This window comes from Podarcis tiliguerta (genome assembly GCF_965153285.1).
Source record: "Podarcis tiliguerta genome assembly, chromosome: 3".
Taxonomy (NCBI): Eukaryota; Metazoa; Chordata; class Lepidosauria; order Squamata; family Lacertidae; genus Podarcis; species Podarcis tiliguerta.
This window is the reverse complement of record NC_139536.1, coordinates 115,592,426-115,609,952: the sequence shown is the minus strand read 5'-3', so window position 1 is coordinate 115,609,952 and position 17,527 is coordinate 115,592,426. Positions and strand designations below refer to the sequence as shown.

The 17,527-nt window shown below is 44.2% G+C and overlaps 1 protein-coding gene across 11 annotated transcripts in view; it reads left to right on the top strand.

Annotated features, from left to right (window-relative positions):
• Positions 1-17,527, top strand: part of TFAP2B (transcription factor AP-2 beta) — a 67,462-nt gene that overhangs the window by 35,367 nt on the left and 14,568 nt on the right. For all 11 annotated transcript variants that reach the window (XR_014509980.1, XM_083435390.1, XM_083435388.1 and 8 more), the window contains 2 exons: positions 1,406-1,524; positions 6,314-6,455. Coding sequence is in view for 10 of the 11 variants with exons in the window: in XM_083435390.1 (XP_083291516.1) it covers positions 1,406-1,524; positions 6,314-6,455 (261 nt within the window). In the remaining variant the exon portion in view is untranslated. The remainder of the gene's footprint in view (positions 1-1,405; positions 1,525-6,313; positions 6,456-17,527) is intronic.

The window sequence follows — 17,527 nt, the reverse complement described above, 5'->3', positions numbered from 1 at the left end:
TGTGGCTATTGTCAAATGAATGGAAAGCAGCAATACTTTAATTGCTAGATCAACTGGTGAAAGCTTCCATTCCTTCAATGGGGCCCACTTCTAATTGGAGAGGACTCGTTTTTAAAAAGCAGGGCTGCCAGTTCTGTGGGCTTTTTTGATTTGTGGTATGTTGCGGAAATGGATAAGAGGTCTTTTTCTATAAGGAATGGTAGATGTTGTTACAATGTGCCTGCAATACCGAGATTTCAATAATAGGCAAATATATTTAAGTTGGTCAAAATGTTGCCAGCTGCAATTAAAAGGCACACACTCAGAACCAATACTAAACTCTTCGCGTTGCTGAGGGCAGTTGTACAAGCGGCCACTCCCCTCTCCACAGCCACCTGTATCCCGGAAGTCTTGATCTCCTACTTCTCTGACCTTTCCACCTTTCCAGTTTTATGGTGTTTTTCAAGGCTAGACATTTGCTTTTCGTCAAAACTAATAATCTATCCCACGGGCGTAGCTAGGATTTTTGTTAAGGGGGGAGGGAGGCCTTTTGCTGGGGTGGAGCAGAACCGCAATTAGCTATATGTGTTATTGATTTTTATTGATTGGGGGGCAGCTGCCCACCAGCCCCCTGCCTCCCTTGGCTATGCACATGATCTACCCATTTACTAGGAGCAAGCCACAATGAAACCAGTGCTCAAATAACAACTCATGGAATCGGGCTGTTGCTGCCTTGGTTGGGCGCTACCAGCCCATCTCCTTTTGCTTTGCTGGTGCAGGGTCCAACCAGTACCAGTGAGTCATGTGTTGCGGGGGGCTGGACTAGATGACCCTTTGGGACACCTCCCTACTCAACAATTCTGTGATCCCTCAGCATAACTCTTCCTCGAGAATCATTACAGTATTTCTCCCTCCTCTCCAGTGGCGTAGCGTGGGGGGGGGGGGCAGGCCGCACCGGGCGCAACACCGGGTAGGGTTAGGGGGCGCAAATCCACAGGTTAGGGGGCGCAAATTACTTGCCTTGCCCCGGGTGCTGACAACCCACGCTACGCCACTGCTCCTCTCCCCTCTCCTTTCTTCCCCTCCCCAAAGCCCATCTCTCGATCTGTCTGTCTCATTGCTTCTCTCCCTCCCCCACTCTCCCCTCCTTCTCTCTCACTCTCCTTCTACATTACCTGTCTGTCTCTCATTACTTCTCTCTCTCTCCCTCCCCCCCTCCCCGTTTCTCAATTTTGTCTGCTAGAACTTCCTCAGTCAGCTGCAATTCAGACACAGTCACGCGCGCTAAAGCCCCTTCCAGCTCCGGGGATCTGCCTCATAGTCGCTTTCCCCTCCTCCCCCCCACCCCCCCAAAAAGTTTCTTTCCTGGGAACATTCCTTCAGCTTCGAATCAGCACCTTCTTTCCCCCCCATTTTGCCATTGCAGAGCCAAATCGAAAAACGGGGGCAGATCGTTGCGAGAGAGGCTAGAAAAAATCGGCTTGAATTTGCCAGCCGGCCGGCGCAAAGCGGCAAATGTCACCTTACTCACCTCCCTGGTGGAAGGTAAGCAGACGCGGCCCGCGCGGATTCCCCCCGCGGCGCCCCCGGGCGGCTCTCGAGGGCGGGGGAGCGGGGACATTTCGCACGCGGCTCGTGCATTGAGTGGAAATCGTTGCCGGGGTAGCACCGAAGCTCCGGCACGCAGGAAGCAGGAGTGCTTAATAAAGAACAAAGACCTCAAGCATCATGAAGCTCGGCCCATAGCTCCACTCTGGGGCGCGTGTAGACCTCGCCATCCGAAATGGCTTGACTTCAGCCTGCGCTTCGGAGTGAGTCCCACTGAGGGCAGCGAGATGTGCTTTGGAATCGGCACGCCTCTGATCGGACCAGCCTAGGGGTCACAACCGAATTCATCCCAAGAGGTGTTGGGAACTGGCATTGAGATGCTTCTGAAAAGCAACTGTGCAGACCCGAGAACAGTAAATTAATATACCAAAAGGTGCTGTGTGAACGTTTGAGTTAAGCAGCAACTCTTCCTTGGGATGGAGGATAATATAAAAACAGAAATTTTAAACATGGGTGGATTTTTTTTGGGAGGGGATGGTGGGGGAAGGTTGGCTGCTTGCATTGTCTTATTATGAAGGTAATACCAATGGAACTCCATTGGTGCTAGTGGGGGCTTTCTATTGCAATTGTGCTCGCTCTCTCTGAGTATTTTTCCAGGGTTGCAGAGGAGAAAGGGGAGTTGCTGCTAGATTCCAAACTAAGCTCCCAATCCTATGCATATTTACTTGCAAGTAATCCCTTCAGTGTTCAGCAGCTGGGCCCCAGTCAATATGGATAGAACTGTGCTTTGTGGAAAATTTAGTTCTGGGTTATAGAGAGGCATGCTGGCTCAGAGAAGAATTGGAGGCTTCCCCTTGACAAATACTTGTATCTGACACTAATAAGGATTCACAGAATTCTTTCAAAAGCAGAATTAAAAAAACACCACTGGGTATCATTAGTATACTATATGTAATTATTGACATGAGGGTTCCAAAATCTGGTTATTTGAATGTGATTAAGCTGTAAACCTGAATGAAGCCATTAGAAAAGTCAGCATACCTACTTCAGGAATAAAGGTATTGGTACCAGAGGCCTTTGCTAGGTACTTGACAAAATTCTGCTTCTGTTTGGATCTGCAAGATATCACTCAATTTCCTGGTTCCTAAGTTGTTGTTAAAATAATGATGATGATGAAGGTCCATTTCAGGAGAGACATTTAATGAGAAGTGAAGATATTTTGAAGTTTATAAAGTAAATAGGAAATGATCACAGAAAATGGAGAGGAGAGGGATGAGCTGGTTGCTGAGGAAAGCAGCCCAAAGGTCCCTTAAAACTGAGATGGACAGCAAACTTGCACATAATAAACTGCTGATAGTGTATGATTACAGTTCATCATGCGTTACTCAGGTGTCATTTCTGTGTTGAACCATGATGTAAGAGTATAACTCCACCCAAACCCTATTCAAGTGCTTCAGGAATTCTCTCTTTTTTTATTAAAAATAATTTTTATTAAATTTTCCATTTTAACAATCCAATCAGATCACATTAAGTATTCAAAATTATACAAATACATATCATATAATCCAAATTATAAATTTTTGTTGGGGCTTCCCATGCTTCAGTGGGGCTCTAATCATCTTATGTCTCCACTGCCTTGAGTTTCCAATAGTTCCTTCTTTAAATCTTCCTGTTATTATCCTTCCTTCTGTGCTTCAGGAATTCTCAAAGTTAACAGGGAACTAGAATTGTGCATGCAACTATTAGAGTGAGATGCATTACAAAATACACAAAATTGTTGCTGAGCAAGCCAAACAGTTTCCCTTAAAGAACTATATCTTGGCCTATCCTACTGAATTAGCAGCTGCTTCAGCAATATCCCACTCTCTTCCACGGCTCTTCCATTTTATTGCCTGTGGCAAAAATGTTTCATTCATCACTGTTCAGGATTCACAAGGGGCAGGGAGTCTGGTCTTTATCTTGTAAGTTTCATAAGGAGAATTAAACATCCACGGTGAATGGAGATTTGATGAAGGTCATCTTTCTCTCCCACTTCCTTTGCTTTTCAAAATAATGTGTCATTAGGATTATTAGACATATTTGTTTTTATAGGTAACAGTCTCTGGGGTTGCCTTGATCCTCCTCCTCCTCCTCCTCCTCCTCCTCCTCCACTAGGTTTAAACTACAGTGTGGTATCAGTAATCAGAAAAGGGACAGGTATTTAAATTTTACAATAACTTATTTTATAATATTATAATTACCCCCAGTACCATAGCTATAATCCACACTGACTGTGGTTGGACTTAAGGATTGTTTGTAAACATTCCCAATTAAATGATGGTATTTTGATTAGGACAGCATTGTGCAGATGTTGTAAAGCTTGCATCCACAAGCAGCAACAAATCCACTATAAATTCCCATGTCAACAAGCCCTTACTGTTCCTGAATACATGTACACAGAATTTAATCCTACATGCTACATTTTGAGGGAGATGTAGTGAGTGAACGTATCTATTTTTTTTATTTTTCACTGGCAAAGGGATAAATTTCAGTGGGATGCAAGCACCAATTGATGAGGTACATGATGTTTTACACTGGAACACAGTCAAAAATATCAAAATACAAAATGAGAACACAAAATACATAACAAGCAACAACAACAGAATGTATACAAGTGTTGACTGTCTGCTGTTGTATTCTTTGGTAGCTTGTTTAGGGGTTCAGTTCTGTTTAGGAACCCTGCCTGAGACTTGCACTCTGCTTCCTTAGGGTAGGGCTCACTCATGTCAACAGGGTGCTTTTGGACTTCGGTTGTGCATAAAAAGAATTGATGGTCCTCCACAGCCACATTTGAATGTAAATGCAGCCTTCACATCTCCCTCACCTAGGAGATATGGAGACTCTTGATGGACAATTTTGGCATCCAGTTGAGCAAGGGAGTTGTGCAGGGAATTTTTCTCATATAACACTAGAGGAACAGGAGGTTTGGAGAACTTTGTACTATCCATTCCTGCATATCAACAGAATGCCCAAGTTCACTTGCAACAAGGGAGGAAAAATGCATGCTACAAATGTCAGAGGTACAGTCTTGTCCATTTTTCATGTAGTTCAGGACTGAGCATTTGTGTTTGGAGGCTAGACAAGACTTAGCTCAACTTGGAGCCCTAATATAATGCTAGCATCCAATGATCTAAAGCTCCTGAGTCCTTATTCTTTCTAACTGCAACTCAGTCTGTAACTTCTTACAATAGCATTACATTGCTTTGTATTTATGACAGGCGGGTGTCTTGAATGTTCTCCAAGTTGTGAATGTTAAGTGAGGATTTGCTCAATCAGTATCCAAGCCTTCTACCACAGGGGAAGAAGGAACTCCTTGCTTTGCTTGAATTTCTCTTCCAGCTCTACTTATTAGAGAACCTACAATGCTATGAGAGTCTAGAACACTGTTTTTCGCTTCCTGGACTCTGGCCTATTAAAAGAAGGTGTTACAACAAGTGTGCAAGCCTGTTTGTTTTTAATTGTTTGCCAATTAATTTTATGGGAAGGAGGGCAACGAAGGTAGAGAAAGCAGTCTGAAGAAAGTGTACATGAAGAGCTCAAAAATAACTCTTGGGAAAGAGAACAATAAAACCCAGCATTGCACTCCAAAGGTACAATTCAGTCAAAAGTAAGCGCTATAAAATTGGACTGCTCTCAATAGAAGAAATAAGTGGGCATGTCAATCTCTCCCATTGAAATAAATGGGGCTTCAAAGTGCTTAGCTGAACAGCTCTTTCCACAGTATTGCCAGCACAACCTTGGGGAGTACAACTACTTCTTATCTCAGTCTTAGTGTAAGGCTGACCCCACTACTAAGTGATATCATTATTATGGCACTTAACAGTCACAGCTTTCTTCAAAGAATTCTGGGAACTGTAGATTTATTAGGAATCTTTAGATTCCCATCATAGAACACCTTTCAGGGGATGGAATTATTGGGTTGGCCAGGGGCATGGACAACCCCCAGGCAAACGACAGGGATGTTTCCAGCCTGTCCCTCCCATCAGCGTGCAGCTCTAGGGAGTTCCGACAGCCTTCCCCGACGATTTATAGTGACTCAAGTCTTGGAGACATTGAGCACACATCCAGAGTCCAGCAGAGATAAAATGCAGTCAGAGCTAGGCTGAGGTTGTGAGCACGAAGCTGCTTTATTAAGCATAAGGCAGAACAAAATTAAACATGTCTCCTCTCTCTGGTCTTCCTCGGAGAGAAGGCAGAAGTGAAAGCAAAAACAAATGGAAACAGAGTACAATACAGTAAAACATCCGCTCCCGTGATTCCAACAGTCGATGCTGGAATGCATAACACAGACATGTGATGAACCAATCCTAAACAATATCTGCACAGTGAGAGGAATAGAAACCCAACAGGAATAACTAATTCAGGTTTGCTGTGTAGACATGCACAATGTGCATTTCCCTGTTTGTGTGATTCAACCTGCTTGCTAACAGCTTCAGCCAGCATCTAGTTGAGCTGATGTGGTTATATTGGTTACCCTTTCATAGCCCAGGTCGCAGACATTTAATGCTCTAGAACTCTACTACGTTCAGTATGACCAATGGCTTAATGCAATGCTAGGGATGAAGGTGCAGGACATCTGCAAATGACTGAAGAAGAAGATCGTGAAAACTGAAAAGTTTGTTTTTGGTCTGACAGATCTAAGGATCTGACTATATGCCAGTCTCATTCAGTTAGTATTCACTTGGCTAAGAAGGATTGTGTCAATGTGGTCGACCTGTGATGATCAAAGCTGCTCCTCTTTCCCCAGGAGAAGCTGTACATTTAGCTCGGGATTTTGGATACATCTGTGAAACTGAGTTCCCAGCCAAAGCTGTTTCTGAGTACCTGAACAGACAGCATACAGACCCTACTGATCTCCACTCCAGGAAGAATATGCTGCTTGCCACAAAGTGAGTAGGAATAACCCTATAATATACTTTGCTTTCAACATTCTGGCCCTGAAACTGATAGTTTCATGTTGATACTTTAGCAGGTTGTTTTTGTGGGATCAGTAGATCTTAAATTACAAAACAGATCACACTGTCACAACTTTTGCTCCCTGTGGATTTTATCCCCTTGGTATAATTTTCAGATTAACAGATACGTTGTGGTAGTGTTCACATATCAAGCTCAGTTCAGATTTGTCTACTGCTGGGTTATTTATTAAAGGTAAAGGTAAAGGTACCCCTGCCCGTACGGGCCAGTCTTGACAGACTCTAGGGTTGTGCGCCCATCTCACTTAAGAGGCTGGGGGCCAGCGCTGTCCGGAGACACTTCCGGGTCACATGGCCAGCATGACATTGCTGCTCTGGTGAGCCAGAGCCGCACACGGAACGCCGTTTACCTTCCCGCTAGTAAGCGGTCCCTATTTATCTACTTGCACCCGGGAGTGCTTTCGAACTGCTAGGTTGGCAGGCGCTGGGACCGAGCAATGGGAGCGCACCCCGCCGCAGGGATTCGAACCGCCGACCTTTCGATCGGCAAGCCCTAGGCGCTGAGGCTTTTACCCACAGCGCCACCCGCGTCCCGGGTTATTTATTACATTTGATATATTGCTTTCCCTCCAAAGAGCTCCAAGTGGCTTATATATGGTATCCAGGAGGTCTCTCGTTCAGGAAGCACCCAAGGTGGAACAATATTTTATGCTACAGCAAACTAGTAGCGAAGTATCAGCATGAAGGCATCCCCCCCAAAACATGAAAGGTGGTGTGGCCAGGACTCTGGGAACATGGTCTCCCTTTCATTATCAGAATCCTACTGGGGTTGAAGGCTTGAATAGGAAGGCTCTTGTGACTTAATGAGCACGTGTATTGTATACAGTACCATGTGGGCTCATGAAGACATCTGAAGGCAGCCCAGTATTGGGAAGCTTTTAAAGTCTGCTGTTTTTTCGTGTTCATTTATATTCTGTTGGAAGTCACTCAGAGTGGCTGGGGCGACCCGGTCAGATGAGCGGGATACAATCAACAAACACAAACAAACAAACATTTTTCTGTAATACAATCCAAATGTATTGTAGGGTTTTGTTTGCTTAGACATTCTTTTCCATTCTAAAGTGGTTGGCTGAGGTGCTCTAGTGTTGGCCGGGGGTGGAGGTGGAAGGAAGGCACAAAACCAGTCAGAAGGGTCTCTATAGTAGCAATTGACTGACTTTCTCCGGTTCTAGATACTAGCAGGGTTTTCACAAACCTGAGGAATTAAGGGAGAGTCAGAATGAACAAAAAGGTAAAACCGGAAAAGCAAAAAGCTGCAGAAGAGAGGTTCCTAAGACCAGGAGCACCCTATTAATGTGAAATAACCAGCAACATCTCTGCCTTCAGGTTTATAGGTTTATAGTATATTTGCATTATGGAAGCTATCAACATTCAAAACAGTTGGCCACAGGCTCATTGCAATGCATCAGACAACTTTTTCTGTGTGTGTTTTGTTTAAGAAGGTTGTGTGGATTGATTAAGGTGGCGTGGATAAAATTGTACATAGTGAGTTGCTGCATGCAGATGTGTCTCTCTTGAAGGCAGCTTCTGTGATTTGAAAAGATCTTTTCGTGTGGAAGCCATATTTTGGTTTTGGTTAGTGTTGTCTGCGGCTGTTAGAACTGACATTAAATCCAGCGTGTTTTTCCTTGACACCCCCCCCTCTCCCCAGTTCTGATCTTTAGCGTATTTACTTAGAAACAAGCCCCTTTGACTTCAGGGGAGATAATATATGATATACACAAAACTTGAAAGGTCCAGATGTGAAGCCCTTTCAACTGGGTAGCTCAGTTGGTTAGATGGTGGTGCAGGTTCAATCCCCATATGGGACAGCTGCATATTCCTGCATTGCAGGGGGTTGGACTAGATGATCCTCAGGGTCCCTACCAACTCAACAATTCTATGATTCTACCCCCAAGTGCTGTATAAATGTTTACCTTCTGAGGACTTGACTTTGTGAATCGACACAGTTGGTCTTCCATATTTAACAATCAATTTCAGGCAACACAACATTTTGACAGATGGTATCATTTCCCATTCATCCCACCCCCAGAAATACATGGAAAACCAATTCCAGTGGGCCTTCCCCACACATGCTTATGAAATCACTTCCAAAAGTCATACTATTTACCCCTGAATTCTCAATGGGTGTTAAATACAGTATTCTCTGTGCTAATTTGCAATTTCTTTAACAACCCACCTGTACTTCCGTATTCCTTGGGCTCTAATAATTTGAATCTTCAATTCTGTGAGTGGATTTATCTCTACAGTGGTTGTGTAGCTGTTGCTTTGCTTAATTTCCCCCTCCTGATGTGGTCCAAAATAACAAAATAATAATAATAATCAATTAATATTTTTGCAATAGCTTCAATGAGATTTGATTCCTGTGCTTCCAAATTTCTTCCGAGCCACTCTGCTGTTATCTGCATGTGTGCATTTTCCCATTTCATCTGTGTTCAGATATAGCTATTTCAGGATGGTGTTGCACATTCTTGCTGTTTCATCCTGTTCTGTTTGGTTGCACAGATCTGTCCACCTGGAGATGTGTGTCACTTGCTTCTTTGGAATTGTGATACTGTTAACTGGGTGGGCCTAGTAGTTGTGTGTTGTTGTTTAGTCGTTTAGTCGTGTCCGACTCTTTGTGGCCCCATGGACCAGAGCACGCCAGGCACTTCTGTCTTCCACTGCCTCCCGCAGTGGAAGACAGTAGTTGTGTAGCCATGGTGAAAGCGATTGTGTGAGGGCTAGACACAGTCCTTTTCCTGTGGTGAAAAAACTAAGGACTGACTGTTTCTGTATCAATGCATTAGTCACTTGCTAGTGGCCTCTTCTCTTGCTGTTCTAGAAATATGTGTGGGCAAGAAGAAAGATGCCAAAATGTTGCTTTCTTGTCTGATTGATATTTGGGTTAAAGGTAAAGGTACCCCTGCCCGTACGGGCCAGTCTTGACAGACTCTAGGGTTGTGCGCCCATCTCACTCAAAGAGGCCGGGGGCCAGCGCTGTCCGGAGACACTTCCAGGTCACGTGGCCAGCGTGACATCGCTGCTCTGGTGAGCCAGAGCCGCACATGGAAACGCCGTTTACCTTCCCGCTAGTAAGCGGTCCCTATTTATCTACTTGCACCCGAGAGTGCTTTCGAACTGCTAGGTTGACAGGCGCGGGGACCGAACGACGGGAGCGCACCTCGCCACGGGGATTCGAACCACCGACCTTGCGATCGGCAAGCCCTAGGCGCTGAGGCTTTAACCCACAGCGCCACCCGCGTCCCAGGAAACAAATAATTGGCCAGACACAGTTCCTGAATCCAGGCATTGTCAGATCCATGTGGATGGGGGATAAAAGTTGAAGATGGTGCCAGCCATGAGTTTTGTGTATAGGGTTCCTACAGTGGTTACTTCCTACAATGGTGGGGAAGCTGTGGCCCTCCAAATGTTGGACTCAAGTTTCCATGAGTCCCTGCTAGCATGGCCAATGGTTGGGGATCATGGGAGACATAGTCCAGCAACATCTAGAGGGTTACAAGTTCCCCAGCTGTGCTCTAGAAGCTATGCTGCACTCAGAGCAACTGCTCTAGAAAACCCATGGCAATGCGTATGCCAGGGACATCCCTTCTCGTCACTGTAAGAGGCTGAGGTGATGACATTAAGGTCCAGGTGCAGTATAGTGTGGACAAGGATGTGTCCTAAGCTTGCCTTCTGGGGTTTTGGCCTTGATGAAGGAGCTGGCATTGGATTGTGCCGTCACTTCAACCTGAGTGAAATACACCATTCAGCTCACACTTATTGCATGGCTGCAAGGTTGCTTAATGGTGTGGGAGGAAATGTCAGTTTAGAAATGTCAGTTGTGATGGATCAAATGGTAAAACTGCATTACCATTCTCATGCCAACAGATGAAATGCACTTGTTGCATTAATTTTTGCAAAATTGGTTTGCCAAAATTGGCATAACATGACTCCCTTCTTTGTCAACCCATCTTTCCCTATGAAGGGTGACCTTGGGCCTAACCCCCTGTCAGCAGAAAATTCTTAAGTTGATTTCCATAGGATTCTTGGCTATCCATCCAAGATGACAAAAAATAAATTTCACCCCACGCCTTCCAATGTTTACTGTTAATCATCCATATATCTGACGCTTTTACAGCAGCAGCTTGGGGGGGCAGCAGGGGGGTGGAATATTAAATCTGCTGCTATATTTAGATGTCTCTCTCTAGCTCATTGAAACTTTTACAATAGCTTTTCTATTTGTTTGATTTATGCCTCCCTTTGGCTCCTGTGCCATATTGTTTGGTGTTTTATGGCAGGCTTAGGCCTTTGGTAGTGTAGGGCTGCCTGTTTCCCCCCCACACGTTCTTTCTTGCAGGCAGGCCTCAAACAGATCTCATTTATTTCGTGCCCTAGGATGTGGCTTTCTCCGTTGACAGCGTAATTTAAAGAAATATATGGATGGCTGAAAAATCATTTGCTCAAATTTGTCCAGATGTTTTTTAGACGTGATTGGAATTTGATTGCCCTTTTCCGCAGGGTCAAAAGATATTAATGTCCCAGAACTTTAATTGCTCACAGAGCCTTTGCTCTTTGAAGATGGAAAAATATTTGGCCTGCAAATTTGACATTTCTACTTTTTTCTCCTTTTGTTTCCTAATGGATAAGATGCACATACAATAACTTTTTCCATCATCTGAAACATTTGATCTGCTTTCAGTTTCAGGACTGCACAGCTGGACCATCCTATTACAATATGGCTCTGTGCCTAACATAACTACCTGACTACTTCGCACCATTTATGCCTCATTGTGAACTCTTATCTCATTTGTCATGAATTGGGGCAAATGTTTTTTGTTTAATCATACAACATTTCTTGGCTTAGCAACGCTAAGAAATTTGTGTTAGCAACAGACTTTTTTGTGAATGGCTGCTGTCAATTACCACAATCTGTATTTTCTGCAGTTCCCCCCTTTTGACATGAATGTTTACAGTTCCACTCCACCACCCCACTTGTGTATGTATACTTCAGGGTAACCCTTCATGCATTTGGTGAAGTGGACTGGTGCCCATAAAACCTTTTCCCATGATGAATTTATTAGTGCCACCAGACTTGCTGCTCATCTTGTTCTGTTTAGAAGGTCAACATGTATTCAGCACTCTTGCACCTTATTTCTAACCATTTGTATGATAAATAGATTTGGGTGAAATCCATGGGCTTTAAAGGATCATGGTGTGGGAATGTTAAGGAAGGTAGGAGAGGATATATTGTTTTGATATTATCCCTCCTCACTCACACTAGTGAGTAAACAGCAGAGCACATTCCCTTTGCAACTTATTGGAAGCAAATTGATGATTCGTTAGAATCCTTTAATGAAGCAATCCAGTCTGGTTTGTCCAGTCTGGATTGTTCCTGGTAAGTTTCTCCTCTTAAAATAATAATAACACATCACAATCTTCTTTAAAAGTAAGAATAAAGTGTTACTCACATTCAGTTCACAGCAGTAATCCAAAGGCAGACTTTATCATGTGGTTACAGTGAAAAGAAGTCTGAGCTGCATATCAGACTTTCTGCTTGTGGGCTCCATCCTATGTGAAGGTTGAGCCATGCACTGGCTAAGAGCCAGAAGAGCGAAAGTCCAAGAGTAAGAGAGTACAAGTCCAAGAGAGAGATGGTTGCGTAGCCAGCCCTTTTATCTGGTCAGCTAGGGCCCTGCCTACCTGCCTGGTCACACACAGGGGAGGAGAATCCAGAGCAGGTATGACAGGAAGTCCTTCTTGTCTGGGGCCACATTCCCCTGTGTGTCCATTCTAGGCAACAGGAAAATGTGGAACTTGACTGCTCTAGCCATAATACATCCCACACATGGTACCCTGCCTCAGTAAATAAGTTAGATGGGCTTTCATTCCAGATTGTAGATTGCATCCATTTGTCTGCTTTAATCAAACATGTGTCATATATTCGCTAGCTGCATTGCATTTAGAGAAAGGGTTTAACTTTACTTGTCACACACTTTGCTACTGTACCTGAAGTGGAGCTTTGTCAGTGGAATGTTAATGAGCAAAAAGGGCTGGTATTCATCCTCCAGGCCCCAATGGGGCCAAATAGTGGTGTATAGAAAGACAAGGTTGTAAACATCTGTGTGCCTACCTATCTGCTAGTGGAGCCTTAGAAACAGGGGATGGAAAGTAGCGTTGTAATTTCCGCAGAGGTGAGGGTTTTTTTCTCCTATATAACAAATAAATTAATAAATAAAATGTGCCCACCTTTCCATTAAAGGTATGGAAACGTAGCACTATAAATAATGTTTTTTCTTGAATGTTCTTTGGTGGTTTTGGCTTTGGAACAGCAAAATGATGACGGTTTTCAGAACATATATTACTATGGCAAATGCAGCAGACAGTCCAATTTGATGAGGGATTTGTATTTTTGCCCCCCGCCTTGTCACCCCACATTTGCCATATTTTTATGGGGCTGCTTCCTATTATACCATAGAAGTCTTATACAATAGAAGAGCTTACCGTTCTGAACACGTTTAATTATCTTCCCATCATCTTGCCCATAACTGAACAATGAATAAAATATCCCCATGGTTTTAAAATCTTTTTTTCATCATGTGCTAAAGCATTCTTCCTGGTTTATCCTGGTGTGGTTTTTGCTTTCATGCTCTATAGTGGTCTGTGTAGTAGCACATAATGTTCACCACATTGGACTTCAACTGTGTCCTGAGCAGTGTTGGGCATTGAACCGCATCAGAGTTAGCACTGCTGTTTTACTTATTTGTGTGTGTTTAGTTTGTCAGAGACAGAAGAAAAATAGTTGGAGTAGGGAAGAGAGGGAAAGTAATGAAAGATAGACATGTAGTGGTACAAATGTAAAAGCAAAATGTAAATGTAAAAAGGAAATGTAAAAGTGTTTCCTGTCAACAGACTGTAACTGAAGCTCACCAGGGATCTCAGGTTGATGTACAGTGATGTTGGATATAAAACACCTGTCCCAAGACTCGGGGTCCTGGGATGGACCCTTAAAATAAAGTCTGAGCAAAGTTGGTGAAGCAGCAAAGGTTCATTAATTACTTGCAAGGATGGGTATCCAAAGCAGACACACCCAAATTCAGCAAAACACAAGTTTATATCGCCTTCCTTTGAGTGAAAACTTCCCTCCCCTGTCCTCCACTGGGTTACAGCCTATCACAACCTCCTAATTAAAATACTAAAATCTCCTCCCCTGTTGATGTCTCCCATTCCCCTGAATTCAGGGACCATTACCCTTAATTACTTTTGCCAAAATAAGGAAGCGTGTTCCTATGCTCTCACACATCTACCCAAGCAATAAAGCCACATCCCGACCACCCCTTAGGCGTACACGAGTCCTACCCTGCGGAAGTGTCTAGGTAAACCACATTCTAGCAGCAAGCCACCATGTTTTCTGGCATTCTAACCCCAAGCCAGTAAAGATAAGCACCCAAGCGAGTCTGCGGTTTTTTTTAGCTGTTGCAACCTTCTACCCAGGTGTTGCAACTGTTTGAGGCCTTCTGACCTTTTATGAAAAAGTGACATTTTCCTTTTCTTACAATTGACAATCTTATTTTCCTCTTCCGACAACCCTATGAGGTAGATTATTAGGCTGAGAAGTAGTGAATTGTTCAGAAGAATTCATGGCTGAACAACATTTTGAATGAGGGTTCTTCACATGGCAAATCAATACTCCAGCAGCAGCAGTGCCACATTGTCTCTCCTAGCAAGACATCCTAGAGTACACCACTTGCATCACGTCCCTCAAGAATACTTGCACCACTTGCGCTGCTTATTCATAAAACGTGGTCACAGGCCCACTGTGAAGTGTGGGCTTGACGGAATGGGTACTGGTTATTTCTGCATTTGTCAAGGCCTTTGAAGATGTGCCCCCAAAGGCTAGGGCTCTTAATGTATTTATTTTTATGTGTTCATATAGACTCTAGACTGTAGGTTGTAACAACGATGGTGAAGAATGACTACAATTGTAAAACTAAACAAAATTTTCAGATTTCTACTGTGTGTGCACACACAGAAGACCTTTGGGGCTTGCCCTGGCAGGTGGCTTATTTGCGTGTTCAGACCCAGAGATGTCTCCCCTAAATAAAGTCACACTTGACTCAAATTTTAGTTTTGGTTTTTGGCAGAATTTAGGCCACAACTTTATTGATTACAGAAGGTGAGTGGTTGCATAGGCTCTGGTTCGACTAGCTCCCTGCACACTTGCAGGCAGCGCTGACCCAGGGCACCAGCATAGGTCAGCCAAGGGTGAACACCTGGGTAGGCGAAAAGTTGGGAACAGACTATGTCCACCACCCAGATGCCCCCCTGGACTCAGGCACGGGCACAACCCCCTCTCAGGGGTTGACCAAACCAGCTGAGTCCCTGGATTCCTTTAACGGAATACCCTTCACATAGGGATGGCGAGACCATTCCCACATCCCTATCACCTGAACCAGAGCCCTATCCAGAACCTTACAAGTTGTGACGATTTGCTACGCGGCAGGTGAAAACCCAAATAGCAACAGCCAATCAGCCAAGTGGGAAAAATTCCTGCTGTGCCCCTGTCCCAACAACAGACGACACACAACGGCATAGCAAGGTCAATCGCAAAATTGCCCTAAAGGTAGGGAGAGGTGGACAGGTGTTCTGAATGCACAAGCTGAAAGAGGAAGCTCTGGGTCACATGCATAGGTATATATAGGTCCCTCAATCTGTTTGGACTGTGCCCCATTGGCCAGATTGAACCCAACATCGAGGGACCTACCAATCAGGTGTTGTGGCTGTCCAATCTCACCCACCCACAACACAGGACTTTGGTCTCCAGGTCTCACTGCAACACATGTCCTCTTTTAGGGAGGACACGATTTATTGATTTTATACCACTTAATATATAAGAATATCTCTATGTGGTGTACAGAAAATCAAAGCAACAACATACAACTTAAGCATCAACAAATTTTACAATATAGTGATTAAAAGTGGTAGTCACGTAATCTGGGGAACCGGGTTCGCGTCTCCGCTCTTCCACCTGCAGCTGCTGGGTGACCTTGGGCTAGTCACACTTCTGTGACGTCTCTCAGCCCCACTCGCCTCACAGAGTGTTTGTTGTGGGGGAGGAAGGGAAAGGAGAATGTTAGCCGCTTTGAGACTCCTTAAAGGGAGTGAAAGGCGGGATATCAAGTCCAAACTCTTCTTCTCTTCTTCTTCAACCTTGATACAAAATTACTAATATTATAAACCAATGTCATCTCCTCTCTCAGATTCCTGGCTCTCACCCAGGGCCCAAACAAACTCATATCTCTCCCTCAAAAATCTCACAAAGGGAAGGTTCCTAGAAACTGCTGCTGACATTGCCTGGTCTTTTAGGCTTGTTTTTTTTGGGCAGACCCAAGGTGGATGAAGCATCCTCAGGCTGCCCACAACTGTATCCTTTTCAGCAGCCAGCTGTCCTCTCCACACCCAGTTACAAGTACAGCAGCTTGATGAGTTTCCAAGGGTGGGAAAAGGATGCTTTCCTACTCACCGTTCTTTTTCCAGCCTTTCCCCTCTTCTCCTTCAGCTGATTTTTAAACTAAGCTTATAAACTATGCAAATTACAATGCTTCTGAGTTCAATGGGAGATGAATAGCAACCTGTGATTGCAGTTCTGAGGTTACAGGGAACCAGGCCTTCTCGGTAGTGGCAGCCGTCCTGTGGAACACCCTCCCACCAAATGTCAAAGAGAACAACAACTACCAGACCTTTAGAAAACATCTGAAGGCAGCCCTGTTTAGGGAAGCTTTTAATGTTTGATGCATTACTGTATTTTAATATTTTGTTGGAAGCCACCCAGAGTGGCTGGGGAAGCCCAGCCAGATGGGCGGGGTATAAATAATAAATTATTATTATTATTATTATTATTATTATTATTATTATTATTACTATGTATGGCAGCATGAGTCAGGGTATGGAGTCAAAAGAGAGTGTCAAAAGAGGTACATTGATTTAAATATACCTGAGTGTACTGAAAGCTTCTTAGACTTTGAAGTTTCAGTTCTAAAAATGAGAGAGGGTGCACACACACACACACACACACACACACACTCCAAGTGTATATCTGTTTGCTGCTTGCCTCCTTTTTTTCTCCTGGCATCACAGCAGATAATCATAAAGGGCCAACCAATAAACAGAACCATATAAAGGTCTGGTGAGACAGAATGGATCCCTGTGGGTTAGACCTGCTAGTGTTCAGCTTCTGTAACCTGTCACCCTCATGTGCTTCCTTGACTGTATGCCCAGAATGCCACACCTGGAGGCATGTCTGTGACAATTCTCCCCTCCCCTTTGAACTCTGTCTACCCCTAGAAGATATTTCATGTTAGGTCTTGCACTACTGGGTTGCTATGGAAGTAATTATAAATTACTACCTCCCATTATATTAGATCAGGCATGTCCAAAGTCCATTTTGGGGGCCTAATCCGGCCCACTGGTCAGTTTAATCTGGCTCCCACAGGCAGTTCCTTTCTGGGGCTCTAAAAAAAAAAGTCAACAACTTTGGAGTAACATCTGTGTGGAGAGGGTAACAACGTTCAGATTTTTGGGCATTGAATTACAAGAGGATCTGTCCTGGAGTGTCAACACAAGGGGGCTTGTGAATACAAGGGGGCTTAGTATACTTTTTGAGAATACTAAGGAAAAACCATCTTCTGCAGAAACTGCTGCTTGCCTTCTATCACTGTGCCATTGAGAGCGTGCTCACTTATGGGTTATGTGTGTGGTACGGAAGCTCTACTACCCAGGACAGGATGAGGTTGTGCAGGGTTGTTAAGGCAGCAGAGAGCATTGTTGGCTGCCCACTCTCCACCTTAGAGCAGATTTATGCCACAAGGTGCCATAGGAAGGCACTGGACATAGTAAAAGATCCATCGCATCCTGGTCACTGTCTCTGCGAGCTCTTGCCGTCGGGACGGAGATACAGGACGATGAAGACAAGAACGAGCCATCTTAAGAACAGCTTCTTCTCCAGAGCG